The sequence below is a fragment of the Dysidea avara genome, chromosome 5 (genome assembly GCF_963678975.1).
Source record: "Dysidea avara chromosome 5, odDysAvar1.4, whole genome shotgun sequence".
Taxonomy (NCBI): Eukaryota; Metazoa; Porifera; class Demospongiae; order Dictyoceratida; family Dysideidae; genus Dysidea; species Dysidea avara.
Genome location: NC_089276.1, coordinates 39051325 through 39068961, shown reverse-complemented (window position 1 = coordinate 39068961; position 17637 = coordinate 39051325). Strand labels below are relative to the sequence as shown.

The window sequence follows — 17637 nt, the reverse complement described above, 5'->3', positions numbered from 1 at the left end:
GAGGGGAAATTTACACAAGAAGCTTAAACTAATGACAAACACTACTTACCATCCTAACAAGGTGAAGAACACAGTGATGAAGAAGACTTGTTGCAACACAATGTGCATGAGCCATCCAGAGGGTGTGTTTATGCAAAAGGACTTTGAAATGAGCAGATTATCACCACTGTAAAATGCTCATCTGTTTGAATATCAATTTATTCCACTTCCGCTGACTTGAAGATGCCACTACTAGGTTCTGGCTGGCTTGGCTGTCTTCCTTTATCTGGTTCATCTGGCTTGCATACTCCTACAGTATTGTGTAGTTATCTCCTGCAAGTTGTGTATGCATAATTATAGTGTGACACCCGTCACTGTGCCATTGCTACACCACTGATGAACCTTATTTAGCTCTAGTTGATGTTGATACTTTACTGTATATTCGCTAATAATTTTTATCTGTTGATGTTGCCTATAATGTATTGCTGCATACAATACTGCAATAATGTATAATTCTCTCCTGTACGTTTTGTATACATCATTACATATACTATGTACAAATCACTGTGCCATTACCACAACAATGATGTACTGACACTTAGCTACTGGTGGCCTTTAGTTATGATGCCACTATTGTGTTGTATCTGTCACTACTGTGACATATTGAGTTGATTTGGGGATCGTGCCTTCACCACCTAATAGCCTCACCAGGGGCTGTCATGTTGGTGTATGTACTTGGTTGTATGTGACGCGGTCCTAGTAATAATTATACAACCAAGTACTAAAGATAATACGAAATGCGGTTAAAATTACATCATGAATAAATAAATAAATAATTAATAAATAAAAATAATGTTCTCGAAAACTACGAGGTCTAGAGACATGAACTAACCGGGGATAGATTCACCTGTGAATGAAGGCACAAACGTATAATCGTCGCTCCTGTTCATGCTGATGACTTGACCATACCTGCTTCATGTATCAAGACACACGGTAGTGTGTCGTGCGGCCCAAGAAGCCGGCGCGCCACACCCGTGAGTATGTTGACAGGAAGAACGAAAACGTCATTTTCACACCTTTGTATCTCGGTGATCACTTATCTGATTGGAACCAAATTTGCTACACAGTTGCCCGCCAGCCAAGGGAGTCTACATTCCACATTTGAAGGAAATCGCTCAAGCCATTTCCGAGATACGAGCTGCCAAAGTTTCGTTGTTTTTTTTCTTCGTTTTTTTTTTCTTCTTCGTCTTTTCGCACACTTGCAAAAATTGCTATAACAAGCAAACGCGTGCTCCGATCGCCTTGAAATTTGGCACACAGAAAGGGAGTCCAAAGGCGATTCCTAGCATCAAATTTGGTACAAATCCGATGAATGGTTCAGGAGTTATTACCGATTATTCGCGTAAAACAAGATCGATTTGTTGTCACGCCTACAGGGTAAACCGCTTCATGAAATGAGTTGAAAATTGCTATGTAGATGGAGTAACCATCGTAGGAGTGCCTTTTGGTGGTTTGAAAGGAATCGAGGTAAAGACCACGGAGATATGACACAAAACCCAACCTGTGTCACAATTACGCGATCGATTTTTATGAATAAAAAAGTATTAGTTTTCACGCCTACTAGGCAAACCGCTGAGAGCAATGAGCTGAAAATCGGTATATAGCTGGAATAATCTTCATAGAAAGTCCTTGCAGTAGTACAGTAGAATCGGATTACAAACCACTGAGTTATGATTCGAAAGCCAACTCCGTGTAGCAAATGCGAGATCGAGATACTCTAATAGAACAGTCACCCTAATAGAGCATTCGGCTAATTTATTTACTCCATTATAGAATTTTATTACATCACAAGTTATTCTGTAGGGAGTTCAGCTGCAAACAGTTAATCTTATAGACAGTTCAGCAAGAAGACAGTCACCATGTGGAGAGTTAAGCAAATATACCACTATAGAGATTCAGAACATTACAAGTCACACTGAAGAAAGTTCAGCTATAAACAAGTCATGCACTGTGTAGAGAATTCAGCTACAATTAAGTCACTCTCTAGAGAATTCAGTTACACAGAATTCAGCTACACACAAGTCACTGTGGAGAGAGTTCAGCTACAAACAAATTAACCTTTAGAGTGATCAGTTACAAACAAAACACTTTGCAGGGTGTTCAACTGCAACAAATCAATTACCTTTAGAGCGATCAGCAATGAACAAATCAACACAAATCTACCTGTAGAGAGATCAGCTAGAAACAAATCACCCTGAAGAGAGTTCAGCTACAAAAAATCACCCTGTAGAGACATCAGCTAGAAACCAGACACAATGTAAGGAGTTCAGCTACAAGCAATCACCCTGTAGAGAGTTCAGCTAAAACAAATCAACCTGCAGAGAGATCAGCTACAAACAAATCACCTTATAGAGAGTTCAGCTACAAACAGATTACCTGTAGAGAGATCGGCTACAAACAAATCAACCTGCAGAGAGATCAGCTATATACACACAAATCAACTTTTACAGAGATCAACTACAAACAAATCACCCTGTAGAGAGATCAGCTACAAACTACACACAATGTAAGGAGTTCAGCTACAAACAAATCACCCTGTAGAGAGATCAGCTACAAACTAGACACAAAGTAAGGAGTTCAGCTACAAGCAAATTACCCTGTAGAGAGTTCATCTACAAACAAATCAACCTGTAGAGCAATCAGCTAGAAACAAATCACCCTGAAGAGAGGTAAGCTACAAAAAATCACCCTGTAGAGAGATCAGCTAGAAACAGATCACCCTGAAGAGAGGTCAGCTACAAAAAAATCACCCTGTAGAGAGATCAGCTACAAACAAATTGCCCTGTAGAGAGATCGGCTACAAACAAATCAACCTGCAGAGAGATCAGCTACACACAAATCAACTTGTAGAGAGTTCAGCTACAAACAAATTACCCTGTAGAGAGATCGGCTACAAACAAATCAGCCTGTAGAGAGTTCAGCTAAAACAAATCAACCTGCAGAGAGATCAACTACAAACAAATCACCTTATAGAGAGTTCAGCTACAAACAAATTACCCTATAGAGAGATCGGCTACAAACAAATCAACCTGCAGAGAGATCAACTACACACAAATCAACTTGTAGAGAGATCATTTACAAACAAATCACCCTGTAGAGAGATCAGCTAGAAACTACACACAATGTAAGGAGTTCAGCTACAAATAAATCACCTTATAGAGAGTTCAGCTACAAACAAATCACTCTGTAGAGAGATCAGCTAGAAACTGGACACAATGTAAGGAGTTCAGCTACAAGCAAATCACCCTTTAGTGAGTTCAGCTACAAACAAATCAACCTGCAGTGAGATCACCTACAAAAAAGCACCTTGTACAGAGTTCAGCTACAAAAAAATTACCCTGTAGAGAGATCGGCTACAAACAAATCAACCAGTAGAAAGATCAGCTACACACAAATCAACTTGTAGAGAGATCAGCTACAAACAAATCACCCTGTAGAGAGATCAGCTAGAAACTAGTCACAATGTAAGGAGTTCAGCTACAAGTAAATCACCCTGTAGAGAGTTCAGCTAAAACAAATCAACCTGCAGAGAGATCAGCTACAAATAAATCACTTTATAGACAGTTCAGCTACAAACAAATTACCTTGTAGAGAGATCGGCTGCAAATTAATCAACCTGCAGAGAGATCAGCTACACACAAATCAACTTGTAGAGAGATCAGCTACAAACAAATCACCCTGTAGAGAGATCAGCTAGAAACTAGATACAATGCAAGGAGTTCAGCTACAAGCAGAATCACCCTTTAGTGAGTTCAGCTACAAACAAATCAACCTGCAGTGAGATCACCCACAAAAACGCACTTGTACAGAGTTCAGTTACAAACAAATCACCCTGTAGAGAGATCAGGTAGAAGAATTCACCTTGTAGAGAGTTCAGCAACAAAGAAACCACCATGTAGAGAGTTCAGCTGCAAACAAATCACCCAGTAGAAAGATCAGCTAGAAGAAGTTACCATGTACAGAGTTCAGTTACAAAGAAACCATCATATAGAGAGTTCACCTACAAAGAAATTACCCCGTAGAGAGTTCAGCTAGAAGAAGTCACCTTGTAAAGAGTTTAGCTACAAAGAAACCATCATGTACAGAGTTCAGCTACAAAGAAACCACCTGTACAGAATTCAACTTCAAACAAATCACCCTGTATAGAGATCAGCTAGAAGAAGTTACCTTGTAGATAGTTCAGCTACAACAATTCACCCTGTAGAAAGATCAGCTAGAAGAAGTCACCTTGTAGAGTGTTCAGTTACAAAGAAACCATCATGTAGAGAGTTCAGCTGCAAATAAATCACTCTGTAGAGAGTTCAGCTACAAAGAAACCGCCATGTGGAGAGTTCAGCCTCATACAAACCATGTTGTAGAGAATTCAACTACAACAAATCACCCTGTAGAGAATAAGTTACCTTGTAGAGAGTTCGGCTACAAAGAAACCACCATGTAGAGAGTTTAGCTGCAAACAATTCACCTGTAGAGAGTTCAGCTAGAAACAAATCACCCCGTAGAGAGATCAGCTGGACGAAGTCACCTTGTAGAGAGTTCAGCTACAAAGAAACCATCATGTAGAGAGTTCAGCTGCAAACAAATCACCCTGCAGAGAGTTCAGCTACAAAAAAATCACCCTATAGAGAGTTCAGCTAGACGAAGTCACCTTATAGAGAGTTCAGCTATAAAGAAACCATCATGTAGAGAGTTCGGCTATAAAGACACCACCATGTAGAGAGTTTAGCTGCAAACAAATCACCTGTAGAGAGTTCAGCTAGAAACAAAATATCCTGTAGAGAGACCAGCTAGAAGAGGTTACCTTGTAGAGAGTTCAGCTACAAAGAAACTATCCTGTATATAGTTCAGCTACATTTCAAGTCACCCAGTAGAGAGATCAGCTGCAAAAAAATATCCTGTGGGGAATAATGAGCATGTAATAAATATATGTATATAATTTGTATAATTACTAATAAAATCAAAAATAATTGAAGTACTAAAATTCTTCTTTAAGTTCTTTTCTTCTTCCTGTAGTAAAGAAAAAAACACATGGGTTAAAAAAGCCCCAAAGCCAGCCATAGGCCGGCTTTGCAGTATACTAATACAAAAAGAAGTGATATCTAATCAAAAACAGCCAAGCTGTAAAAAAAGGTGCGGCCCCCATAAAGGCCATGGTGAAAAAAGATGTGAAATCCAAGGTGGCGGCCAAGAAATGGCTGTGATGGTAGGTTAACGGTTACATTTTAATAACGGCAATTCAGGTGAATTTTGTGCCGCTTGGTCTTGGCACCAAATTCACCTGAATTGTTGTTATTAAAATGTAACCATTAACCTACCATCACAGCCATTTCTTGGCCGCCACCTTGGATTTCACATCTTTTTTCACCATGGCCTTTATGGGGGCCGCACCTTTTTTTACAGCTTGGCTGTTTTTGATTAGATGTATATAGCCTGCAATACATATGATTACCATCTGTACAGTTAAAAGTGTTGATACACCACCACATGTACGTGTATACAACCTTTATCATGCTTATGTGTTGAATGCTTATAATTACTGTGTGACCAGCTAAGCAAAACCCGGTTGTTTTGCACATTCCTTGAATTCCATTTTATTGCTTCTCTGTTATCTATAGTAACAAAGGAGTGGACAGCCAAAGTTTCAGCCTTCTGTGGTGAATAATCATGAGTTATAATGCTAGACAATTGGAACAAGAATAAATTTGATTTGTATAGCAACAATACAGCAAATAAATTGCAGGTGCTTATTTAATCTCAAAACTCATGAGTGAAGCAATCTATGAAGATGGGATTTAGCTTAAGTCTGTTCACCATCGATAGTTTTCTCTGTATATCTTTGTGTACGCTGCTTTGTTTGGCCTCTAGCCTTGTGACTGTGGTCAGTCAGGCAGGCAGGCATGCAGTCAGGTAGGCAGGCAGGCAGGCAGGCAGGCAGGCAGGCAGGCAGGCAGGCAGGCAGGCAGGCAGGCAGGCAGGCAGGCAGGCAGGCAGGCAGGCAGGCAGGCAGGCAGGCAGGCAGGCAGGCAGGCAGGCAGGCAGGCAGGCAGGAAGGCAGGCAGGCAGGCAGGCAGGCAGGCAGGTAGATGAAATTTTGAGTTATGGCAATTTAAAAAAAAAATCTAGATAACTGTAAGTATTTTCTTGCTTTTAATACTGTAAATGCTGAATGTAGCATGACTATTTCATAAAGGTATTTTCACTGCGCATGCAAATTTCATAATTGTTTTTAGATGCAGTTTTTTAGTGGTGCACATCATTGTAGGAGGGAACCCTACGACTGTACCATACTGTTTGATATATGACAACGCTGTACCTATACTGATAGATGTTGCATTTGTTGTTTGTATTTTTTTGTGTCCACGTATTTGTTTTGTGTCCATGTGTTAAGTTCTTTGTACTTGTTAGGCCATACCTATTTGAAAAGTTGTTGCTCGGACCCAACCGACCCAATTTTGCACAGATTTTAATTAAGAAGAGAAAAAAAATTGATCGCGTGACACCTCAAAAATTGCTGCAAAAGATCGAGATACTCTAATAGAGCAGTCAGTTGGTACAATTTTGGTTTCAAATAATTATAATGCTAGCTATCTGTAAACGTAAAATCAGCGTGTTCTCACCCCTGGCGAAAAAAATTTATGACAGCATTAGTACAATGCTCATTGAAATACCGTAGGCGGGGAAAGTTACATGTGGGAAAAGTTTCGCGAATTGCACTCTACTTTGTATACCGGCGTAAAGGTTTCGCGATGCTGATTTTGCATACTAATTTATTACTGTACAAATACGAGCATGTAGAAGCTAACCGGCATAAAAGTTTCGCGATAGCTACTGCAATCGCGAAATTTGCGAAACTTTTCCCACGCGTAACTTTCCCCACCTACGGTAGCAATATCTGTTTTTCATTAGAAGGGATTTGATAGGTCTGTATACAGCTTTAATGTGACTTGCTGATCTATTATATGGCTTGTAACCAGAAATCATAAGCATAAAAATAAGAATATTCTAGTTAGCTAGCTGTTTTTGTTTTTTTGCCTACCGACTGACCCATTCTGTTGCAAAATAAATCCAAGCAACAACTTTTCAAATAGGTATGGCCTTAGCTACGTATGTGTATTTGTCTGTATTGTATGCTACTCTGGCAAGGAAGAATGATAGTTGCCGGTTGTCAGAGGATACTATATAAATCAATCAATCAATCAATATACATACATGCATACACAATCAACAGTGGTCAGGTTAATGAGAAGAAACAAAAGTAAGCGGGTTACTTTACGGGCTTATTTTTCACAGCCTATAGCGAAGTTCGATACTCTCCTACCACATTATTATACTCTTGGTACTATTATTAGAACCAAAATTTCAAGAAATTCTCCTTTAGCTCTAGTTTTTGAACCAAAAATACTGATTTATTTTTAGTTTTTGAGCCAAAAATACTCAAGTTTTTGATTTAGTTTTAGTTTTTGAACCAAAAGTTCCATTGGTTTTAGTTTAGTCTTGGTTTACCATTGAGGTTGGAACCTTCACAAAATATTCAACTTTCTTTACAACAAAGGAGTAAGACATCAAGTATAGTGTAGACAACCTCCCTTGTTTCATTGCTTTTCATTTCTATGATCTGTATATGTGACCAGATTTTACAGAACCGAACCAAATCGCACATCAGGCAAAATCAAACTAACACCACCAGTGGATAGCTACACTATCGTACTGCAAGTTTTGACCCTCAGCACTACTCAAACTACACGAGGCTGGTTTTAGTAGACGTCTTTTCTGAGTGGTGTGGAGTGCCCAAATGGCGGTTTCAGGCCTTGTGAAGGACCTGGCTTGGCAAGAATCAGTGGTTTACTGGTGGACAGCCTTATAATGTTGGCCAGACGTGTTCTCTGTAGATTTTGCTACATATCAGCCACTAAGGAGACAGCACAGCCCTGTAATCTCGTGTCTGGACTCCAATCGTGGTCTGCCTCCATTTTGAGGCCTATCTTTTGCCCTCCCCGCCACCCCCCAGCCTCCACCCCTTTGTGAGCACTTGTGATACTACTTCGCTCATCCAACTGCTCAGATTTTCTATCTTATTTGGTGGGAAACTGTACAAGCAGCTACAAGTACTGGAAGTGGCTTGAAAGGTAACAGATTGATGCATCTTTTGTGTAAATTTCATACGCGTGCTTGCTATCCTTGGAGAGTTATGCTGGCTTCAATTCTTTAAAACCGTTTATCTCGAAACTTCTAATGTGCGATTTGGATCGTTTTTCCAAAATCCAGTCACATATATACTCAGAAATCAATTTCCTAATTTCCTTACACTTGTATTGTATATCACACCGATCAACTTACATTGTATGGTGATAGTCACTGTAACATCTGTATCATTGCTGACAATATTACTAGCTGAACATGTGTACATTCCAGTGTTTACTCTCATAGCTCCTGTCACCATCAGTTCTACACTTACACTAGTCACATTACCAACACCAGTAGAATACATCACTTCACTACCAGATACTAGTCTCATATTACTTAGACTACTCCCATCACTGTTCTGCCATACAACTGTTGGTGGAGGATAACCTGTAGCTGTACATGTGATTGATCTATCACTTCCTTCAGTGATAGTAAACTCTTGTCCTTCCAATGGTATGGTAACATTTGGTGACACTGAGTAAAACATCAAAGAATAGTAGTGACATAAACCCTGGAGTAGTTGTAGCTGCAAACTATTACCACTACAACATTTAAGTCATAGAAGTATCCCTTGTTACTACCATGTACCAAAACATGTGGTACATAGGTTCAACAGTTAACCTATTCACCCACTGGCTCTGAGAAAACCAGTCTTATCATCAATGACAGCAGATTTAATTACACATAAATAAACTATAAAATTATATTGTTAGACTTGCTTTTACTGGCTGATTTTCCCAAGCACAGTGGTAATGTATAGAAGTAGTCTGGGGCCCTGGCTTGCCTGGGGATGGCTGTATGTGGCTGTAAAGTGTCGTGGTGTTGAATAAAGACCCATGTTCTATTGTAGTGAGTGTGCTATGTATTCAAGTACGTTGATAGATTGTGGCTGTTGCCTGTAGACTTTATTGCACTAGATAGACTTTTCAGTGTACTCACAAGCTCATCAGTTGTTCATGTATATTTATGTAGACAGTTCTAAGGCTCATTTCTGAAAATTATCCATTTGAATTCTACACACATGAAAATAATTATATCGATGCATATGCTAGATTATAAAAGTACGTACAAAACTAATGATAGAATAACTACAAATAAACTTAAGGTGTAAACTCACCATTAACAGTAAGTACTCCAGAACTAGTGTCACTAGATACTACATTAGTAGCATTACATGTGTAGGTACCCACATCAGATGACTGTACATTATTGATTCTTAAGATACTGAGTGCACCCATAGGATGGTCTGGAAAGAGCACATCATATTTCACTGTATTAGTCACATCCACTGGAACATCATTAAAGTACCAACTGATGGTAGGAACTGGTTCACCAGTAGCTTGACATGTGAAGGAAGCTATTTCTCCTTCATTTTCTGTTTGGTCCATCACTTGTTGAACAATTGTTGGATCTGTTACAGCAATACATAAAAGAAGAGTGAACAAGAAACTACAATAAGTCCTGAGTGCATGATTATGATTACTTTGTTATTTCATAACAATAATGATCCAGTGTCCTAGATTGTAGTAAAGGATTTTCAGTGATTTGAGGTACATTGTGGATAAACATGTTTAGTTGATATTGCACAAGACATGCCACAAAGTAATTCTACTTTACACCATATCACTTACACATCACAGTGAGGGTAGTATCACTCTGTACACTATTCACCACATTAGTAACATTACAATAGTACACTCCAGTGTCTCCTCGTACAACACTCATAATAGTAAGGTCACTAGTAACCTGGAACACTTCATTACTACCATCAGTTACCATCACAGGTGAGCTGGTGTCACTGATAGTATATTTACTATCATTCATAATACTACCATCTGATCCAGTCCAACTAACTGTTGGTACTGGTACACCAGTTGCTGTACAAGTGATAGTTGCACTAGTGTCTCCTTCCGTAGCACTGGCCATGTTTGTGGTATTAGTAGTAGGTTGAACTATACAAAAGAATAAGAACTTCAACATTAATTGCAACATTTAACACACAGTAGTATATTTCAAATAATTCAATCTATGAAGCATCTCTATGAACTGACAAATTTATCACTCCTTTAGTTTTGCCTTATATATCAAGACACACGATAGTGTGTCATGCAGCCCAAGAAGCCGGCGCGCCACACCGTGGATATATTTACAGGAAGAAAGAAAACATCATTTTCACACCTTTGTATCTCAGTGATCCCTTATCCGATTGGATCTAAATTTGCTACAAAGTTTCCCGCCAGCTAGGGGAGTCTACATTCCAAATTTAAAGTAACTCACTCCAGCCATTTCTGAGATACGAGCTGCCAACATTTTGGTTTTTTTTCTTTGTTTTTCTTCTTTTTTTTTTCTTCATCTTTTTGCACACTTGAAAAAATTGCTATAAAACGCAAATGCGTACTCCAATCACCTTGAAATGTGGCACACAAAAAGGGAGTCCAAAGGCGAATCCTAGTGTCAAATCTGGTGCAAATCCAATGAATGGTTCAGGCTTTACGACCAATTATTCGTGTAAAACAAAATCGATTTGTTGTCACATCTACAGTGTAAACCGCTTCATGAAATGAGTTGAAAATTGCTATGTAGATGGAGTAACCATCGTAGGAGTGCCTTGTGGTGGTTTGAAAGGAATCACAATAAAGACTATGGAGATATGACACAAAACCCAACCTGTGTCACAATTATGCAATCGATTTTTATGAATAAAAAAGTATTAGTTTGTACGCCTACTAGGCAAACCGCTTAGAGCAATTAGCTGAAAATCGGTGTATAGCTGGAATAATCTTCATAGAAAGTCCTTGCAGTAGTACAGAAGAATCGGATTACAAACTACTGAGTTATGATTCGAAAGCCAACTCTGTGTAGCAAATGCGAGATCGAGATACTCTAATAGAACAGTCACCCTAATAGAGCATTCAGCTAGTTTATTTACTCCATTATAGAATTCTACAAGTTATTCTGTAGGGTGTTCAGCTGCAAACAGTTAATTTGATAGTTCACTAAGAAGCAAGTCACCCTATAGAGTGTTCAGCTACAAATATATCGCTGTGATGATTCAGAAGAATCAGAACATTACAAATCACACTGAAGAGAGTTCAGCTATAAACAAGTCAGGCACCCTGTAGAGAGTTCAGCTACACTCTCTAGAGAGTTCAGCTACAACAAGTCACTGTGGAGAGAGTTCAGTTACAAAGAAACTACCCTGTAGAGAGTTCATCTATACTAACAAGTTACCCTATAGAGATCAACTGCAAACAAGTAACCCTGTAGAGAGTTCAATTACAGACAAGTCACTTTATAGTTTATACAATGTTTAGCTACAAGTAAGTCACTCTGTAGAGAATTCAGCTACAAACAAGTCACTCTGTAGAGAATTTTGCTACAAACAAGTCACTGTGTAGAGAGTTCAGCAACCAAAAAACCACCCTGTAAAGAGTTCAGCTATACAAACAAGTTACTCTGAATAGAGATCAACTAGAAACAAGAGAGAGCTCAGCTAGAAGAAGTCACCTTGTAGAGATCTCAGCTGCAAAGAAACCCTGTAGAGAGATCAACTACAAACAAATCACCCTGCAGAGAGTTCAGCTATAAACAAATCACCCTGTAGAAAGTTCAGGTACAAACAAATCACCCTATATAGAGTTCAGCTACAAAAAAAATCACTCTGTAGCTACAAAAAGACCATCCTGTAGAGAGTTCAGCTACAAACAAATCACAATGTAGAGAGTTCAGCTATGAACAGATCACCCTGTAGAGAGTTCAGCTATACAAGTCACCCTGTAGAGAGATCAGCTAGAAGAAGTCACCGTCTAGATAGATCAGCTAGAAGCAAGTCACCTTGTAGAAAGTTCAGCTACAAAGAAACCATCCTGTAGAGAGTTCAGCTGCAAATAAATCACCCTGTAGAGAGTTCAGCTACAAACAAATCACCCTGTAGAGAGTTCAGCTAAATAAAAATCACCCTAAAGAGAGGTCAGGTCACCCTATAGAAAGATCAGCAAGAAGAAGTCACCTTGTAGAGAGTTCAGCTACAAAGAACCCAATCTGTAGAGAGTTCAGCTAGAAACAAGTTACCCTATAGAGAGATCAGCTAGAAACAAGTCACCTTGTAGAGATTTCAGCTACAAACAGATCATCCTGCAGATGGTTCAGCTGCAAAAAAATCACCCTGTAGAGAGATCAGCTAGAAACTAGACACAATATAGGGAATTCAGTTACAAACAAATCACCCTGTAGAGAGATCAGCTAGAAACAAATTACCTTGTAGAGAGATCAGCTAGAAACAAATTACCCTGTAGAAAGATCAGCTAGAAACAAGTCACCCTGTAGAGAGATCAGCTAGAAGAAGTTACCTTGTAGAGAGTTCAGCTACAAAGAAACCACCATGTAAAGAGTTCAGCTACAAACAAATCACCCTGTAGGGAGATCAGCTAGAAGAAATCACCTTGTAGAGAGTTCAGCTACAAAGAATCCACCATAAACAAATCACCTGTAGAGAGTTCAGCTAGAAACGAGTCACCCTGTAGAGAGATCAGCTAGAAACAAGTCACCCTGTAGAGAGATCAGCTAGAAACAAATCACCTGTAAAGAGTTCATCTACAAGCAAATCAGAGTTCAGTTACATTTCAAGTCACTTAGTAGAGAGATCAGCTGCAAACAAGTTATCCGTAGGAAATAATTGACATGTAATAAATATATATATATAAATATATATAATTTGTACACATTTACTGATAAAATCAGAATTAGTTAAAATATTTAAAATGTTTTTCTTCTTCCTGTGGTAAAGAAAAGAAGAAGAAAAAGGGTTAAAAAATCCCTAAAGTCGGCCTATACAAATACAAAAAGATGTGAAATTTGATCCAAAACAGCCAAGCTGTAAAAAAGAGTGTGGCCCTTAAAAAGACTATGGTGAAAAAGATGTGAAATCCAAGGTAGCGGCCAAGAAATGGCTGTGATGGTAGGTTAATGGTAAAAATTTTAATAACGACAATTCAGGTGAATTTGTGCCAAGACCAAGCGGCACCAAATTCACCTGAATTGTCGTTATTAAAATTTTTTGCCATTAACCTACCATCACAGCCATTTCTTGGCCACCACCTTGGATTTCACATCTTTTTTCACCATAGTCTTTTTAAGGTCCGCACTCTTTTTTACAGCTTGGCTGTTTTGGATTAGATTTAGTAACTGCTGCAAAAGCTTCCTGAGGTTGGGATAAAACAAAGGCAGCAAATGTCCGAACATGATTACTCCATTGCTGAGCCTCCTGAAGCACAAAGTCATCTTTCATAAGAGGGTCTCCAATATATCCACCCAAAAACCGGTGCCCAGTCACAATCTTTACTCCCAGAATACCAAAGATGTCCTCAGCCTGACATTGAAAAGGAGCTGCAACTACAACAAAGCATTTAGAAGGTTGTGGAGTGTAGCCAAATACTGGCCCCTGAGAGCAGAGGAGAGTAAATCAATCATACAAATTAGTCAACAAACCATCAGCAGAGACATCATCTGCATACCACATCTGTTTACATCTACTCCTATCATTAACGGAGTGAATCAAAGGAAGAATTGCAATAGCATAAACGAGCATGGACAATGGATCTCCTTGGGTAACATCCTCCTTGGGTAACATCCTCCTTGCTATACAGGAGCTCTGAATGACCACGCAACACTAATGCAGGACAACCATGATAAGTATTAAAAACAAATTGAGAAAAGCAAGGCCACAACTTACGAATAGTTAACAACATTTCTAATCTATTTAAAGAGTTAAAAGAATTTGATGCATCAATCAATAATACACCCCAACCAGATGGTAAAGACTGGTGGACCTCAAACAGTTCGGTCATGGTATGAATTGCACCCTCAATACCAGCTTGTAAGCCTGCACACATCTGGTCATTTCCACAAACTAAAGAAGCATCAGTACGAGTCACTAAACATATTTTTTTACCCACAATATGCCGTAACAGTTCACCCACTCCAATTGGGCATACACCTAGACATTTATCCAATGCAATCAATCTACTGGCCAACACTGCTCCCAAGAGACAATAAAATTACACACAACCTACAAAGAGCTGCCACTGCCTCATGCAATCTTCTACTTGATGACCCATGATGGAGTAGAGCATCTCTCCAATCTGCAGACTGACAACTACCAGGACCAGCTCCATCTTGTATGCGACTAGCAATAATCTGGACATGAGCTGCAGTATTCTCTGAGTCTTCAAAATAAGGCAAATCATCACAGTTGGGAAGAACAGTTTCAGAAGGAATTTGGGAATCAGGGTGATTTGACATTAGAGTTGTCACAACCGATTCATTTGGGTCCAGCAAACCTCCACCAGCTCCCTCTGTTATCCATTGTACTGCGGCCCTGACATTTTCTTGTAACATATGGATAAGTTCCATTGCAAAGGTATTTCAACTCCTCAGACAACTGATCTACATAGTGTTGTCCAACAGCACCACCAGGAAAGGAATAGTTCAAACCTCTGTGCCGAACAATGGTAACCCGTCTCTTACACCATGGAGAAAGTCTGTCACCACCATTGAATGAATTAGAGGAGCTCCATAAACTTTTATAAACAGATCATTAATGTATGAAGGAAGTGAAGAGGTAGCAATGTTATTGTCATTATCAGTATTACAACTATCCAACCTCGGAGAATCACTGGCATGCTGCTGCAACAACACTGGCTGTGAAAATGCTTGTACTGTGTATCCGGAGGTTGTATCGCTCTCCATCACTGAGACACCAGTCACGTGAGAAGGCTCGGCAGAGTTAGGACTCTTATTAAGGCGTATCACGCCAGAATCCGCTCCAGAAGCACTCTGAGTCACTAAAACATTGCTGCATCATTTCATCTTTAGTGGTAAACACAAAATACAGGGTCTTCCAGCATGAACACAGGCACATCTATTACATATAGCATTTCTACCATCACAGGAACAGCAAGGAGCCATGGCATGTTTTAAATCAATGAAGAACATAAACAAGAATCACAAGAAATCACCTTCGTTGATACCTTCAACACTATGTAGCATAGAATTCACGCCATGGCAGAAGCACCTACATTATAATTGTCATTATGCTACCACTGTTGGAGTAAATAGAAATCAACTTTCTGTTGAAGTTTTCATTAGTTGATTAAACTTGAACAAAAATTTACACGTGAGCTACACCCGGATTAGTAATCACTTTAATGTCTCCAGTAGCTGAACTTTGACACAATTGTATGTAGACTATGTATGCAGACTAGCTAACTGTATCCACACAAAAATAGCCAAGGTATGAAAAAATGGTGCAGCCTAAAAGGCCTGGGTGAAAAAGTTGTGAAATCAAAGGTGGCAGCCAAAAAATGGCTGCAATGATGTTAATGCTAATAAGTTTACACAGCCATTATTAAAATCTTTTAGTGTTAACATCATTGCAGCCATTTCTTGGCCACCACCATTGATTTCACAATCTTTGTCACCCAGACTTTTAGGTTTTCACTCACACAACAATGGTCCATTTGGCTTGTTTGCTGCCAGTTCCTCTGTCTGCATAGGTAGTGCTAGCACACATCAATATCCAAGTGGGCCAACTACTCAATCCCCTGTAAGAAGTGAATTGACCGGTACTACAGTAAATGTACCTGTCTTCAGCACTCCTACGAGTATAAAAGCTGCACTATTTTTTCACAGCTTGGCTGTTTTTGTGTGGATTTTACTTCCTTTTGTACTTTATAAGGTCCCAAAACCACTCTAATAGAGTGCACATTTTTGAGGACTTCTAACAGAACATGCATAGAATGTTCCAGAACAATTTAGTTTAAACTAGAAATTTCATTTATAAAGCAGAAATTAAGTGAGGTGATCAGCCAAGATAGTAGTAGTTCAGTGGTTAAGGATGCAGGTGTTAGGTATGGAGGTCCCTGGTTTGAACTGTGGTAAGATTTTTTTTCAACTTTTTTTGTACACCTTTTATATCCCAGTGGCATACCTACCATTGAGGCAACCGAGGCAGCTGCCTTGGTAAAAATGCTTAAAAACAGCCTGAGTTTTGGCACCATGGATTTTTTACTCAAACTCAAACATGACAGCACTGATTACTGTATTACACATTATAGAATCTATGGCTGTAGTACTAAGCAGTGGTAGAGCCCATGGTGACACGGTGCTGGACCACTTTTCAGCTACTTGTAAAAATATCGAGATACTCTAATAGAGCAGCCATCGTAATATACTCTAATAGAGCATTTAGTACAGATTATAGCCACTGTTTGATTATACTTGTTAATTGTCTTTACATTACTTTTCAAAAGTTCCAATGAGTCAACTGCATGGCATTGCATTGAACTAATTGATCATGCATCAGCAGTCACAATAAAAAATAGCCTCTACATGCCATTTCAAAGCATATATTTTCAAAATTTTCCTTGAGGGAGCATGCTCCCAGTCTCCCTAGCTCGACATGCTTAGCACATGCAGTTGAGCATTACATGAAATAGATAATCTCTGACTTAAACATCACAACAGATCAACAAATAAGTATAGTGTGCATGATCATGATCTTCGTTGCAGTCCATGGGATGGCCTGACTACTCTAAATATATCCAGAATAAGTCAGTATTTTGTGTTGAGTATAGTCTAATAATTGAAGCAGGGTCTGTAGCATTAACTAAGCTGGAGCATTACTTATGACATGTAGTACAACACTCAGAGTCTTCTGAAATAGTTTCTTTCATCTAACCAAGCAGACCTTCAGTGCTGGTCACTGTAAAGTGTTAACAAGTAGTCAACCTGCAAATTTTGTACCACCCATACTTGAAAGTATTTGCAAATCAGCCGGTTGAGTCAGAAGCAAACCCTCTCAATTAGCTATATAGGTCAATGTATAAACTTAGCCTTGGTAAAAAATTTTTCCTGGCTACACCACTGTACCCCGTGGTGACTGCTCTATTAGAGTATCTCGATCCTGCGATGTTATACTTGTTTGGTTTTTGCTTCATAACTTTGTCGCTGTAACTCTATTGCTATTCAAACTATCAAAAGGCACTGCTATAATGATCAGTCTATCTACACACCAATTTTCAACTATACTCGGTTTACCTGTAGCTGTGACAGAAGTTTGATCTTTTTTATGTGAACAAACGCTCATAGCTCCTTGAATATTCCTCAGATTTAGAGCAAACGTGGTTCATGAATCCACCGTTACACGCTCTTCATTTGTGCCGAAGATCGAGACAATCAAGTTACACGTTTGCATTTTATAGCATTTTTTTGCAAAGTGTGCAAAAATAATTTGAAGCCTCAGTAGCCCCCGTGCAGCATAAGAAGAAAAAAGCTAAGAAATTAAAATGAGTGGCATATACTAGTTTCCAATCCAGGGGGTATATTATCTATGCTTGGCCGCATGACACACTACTGTGT

The 17637-nt window shown here is 39.1% G+C and overlaps 1 protein-coding gene across 1 annotated transcript in view; it reads right to left on the bottom strand.

The window, feature by feature from the left end:
• LOC136255267 (hemicentin-1-like) overlaps positions 1 to 17637 on the bottom strand; it is a 79060-nt gene that overhangs the window by 9018 nt on the left and 52405 nt on the right. The window contains exons 13-15 of the mRNA XM_066047993.1: positions 9852 to 10172; positions 9338 to 9631; positions 8374 to 8694 (exon numbers count right to left, since the gene is read on the bottom strand). Coding sequence (XP_065904065.1) covers positions 8374 to 8694; positions 9338 to 9631; positions 9852 to 10172 — 936 coding nt within the window. The remainder of the gene's footprint in view (positions 1 to 8373; positions 8695 to 9337; positions 9632 to 9851; positions 10173 to 17637) is intronic.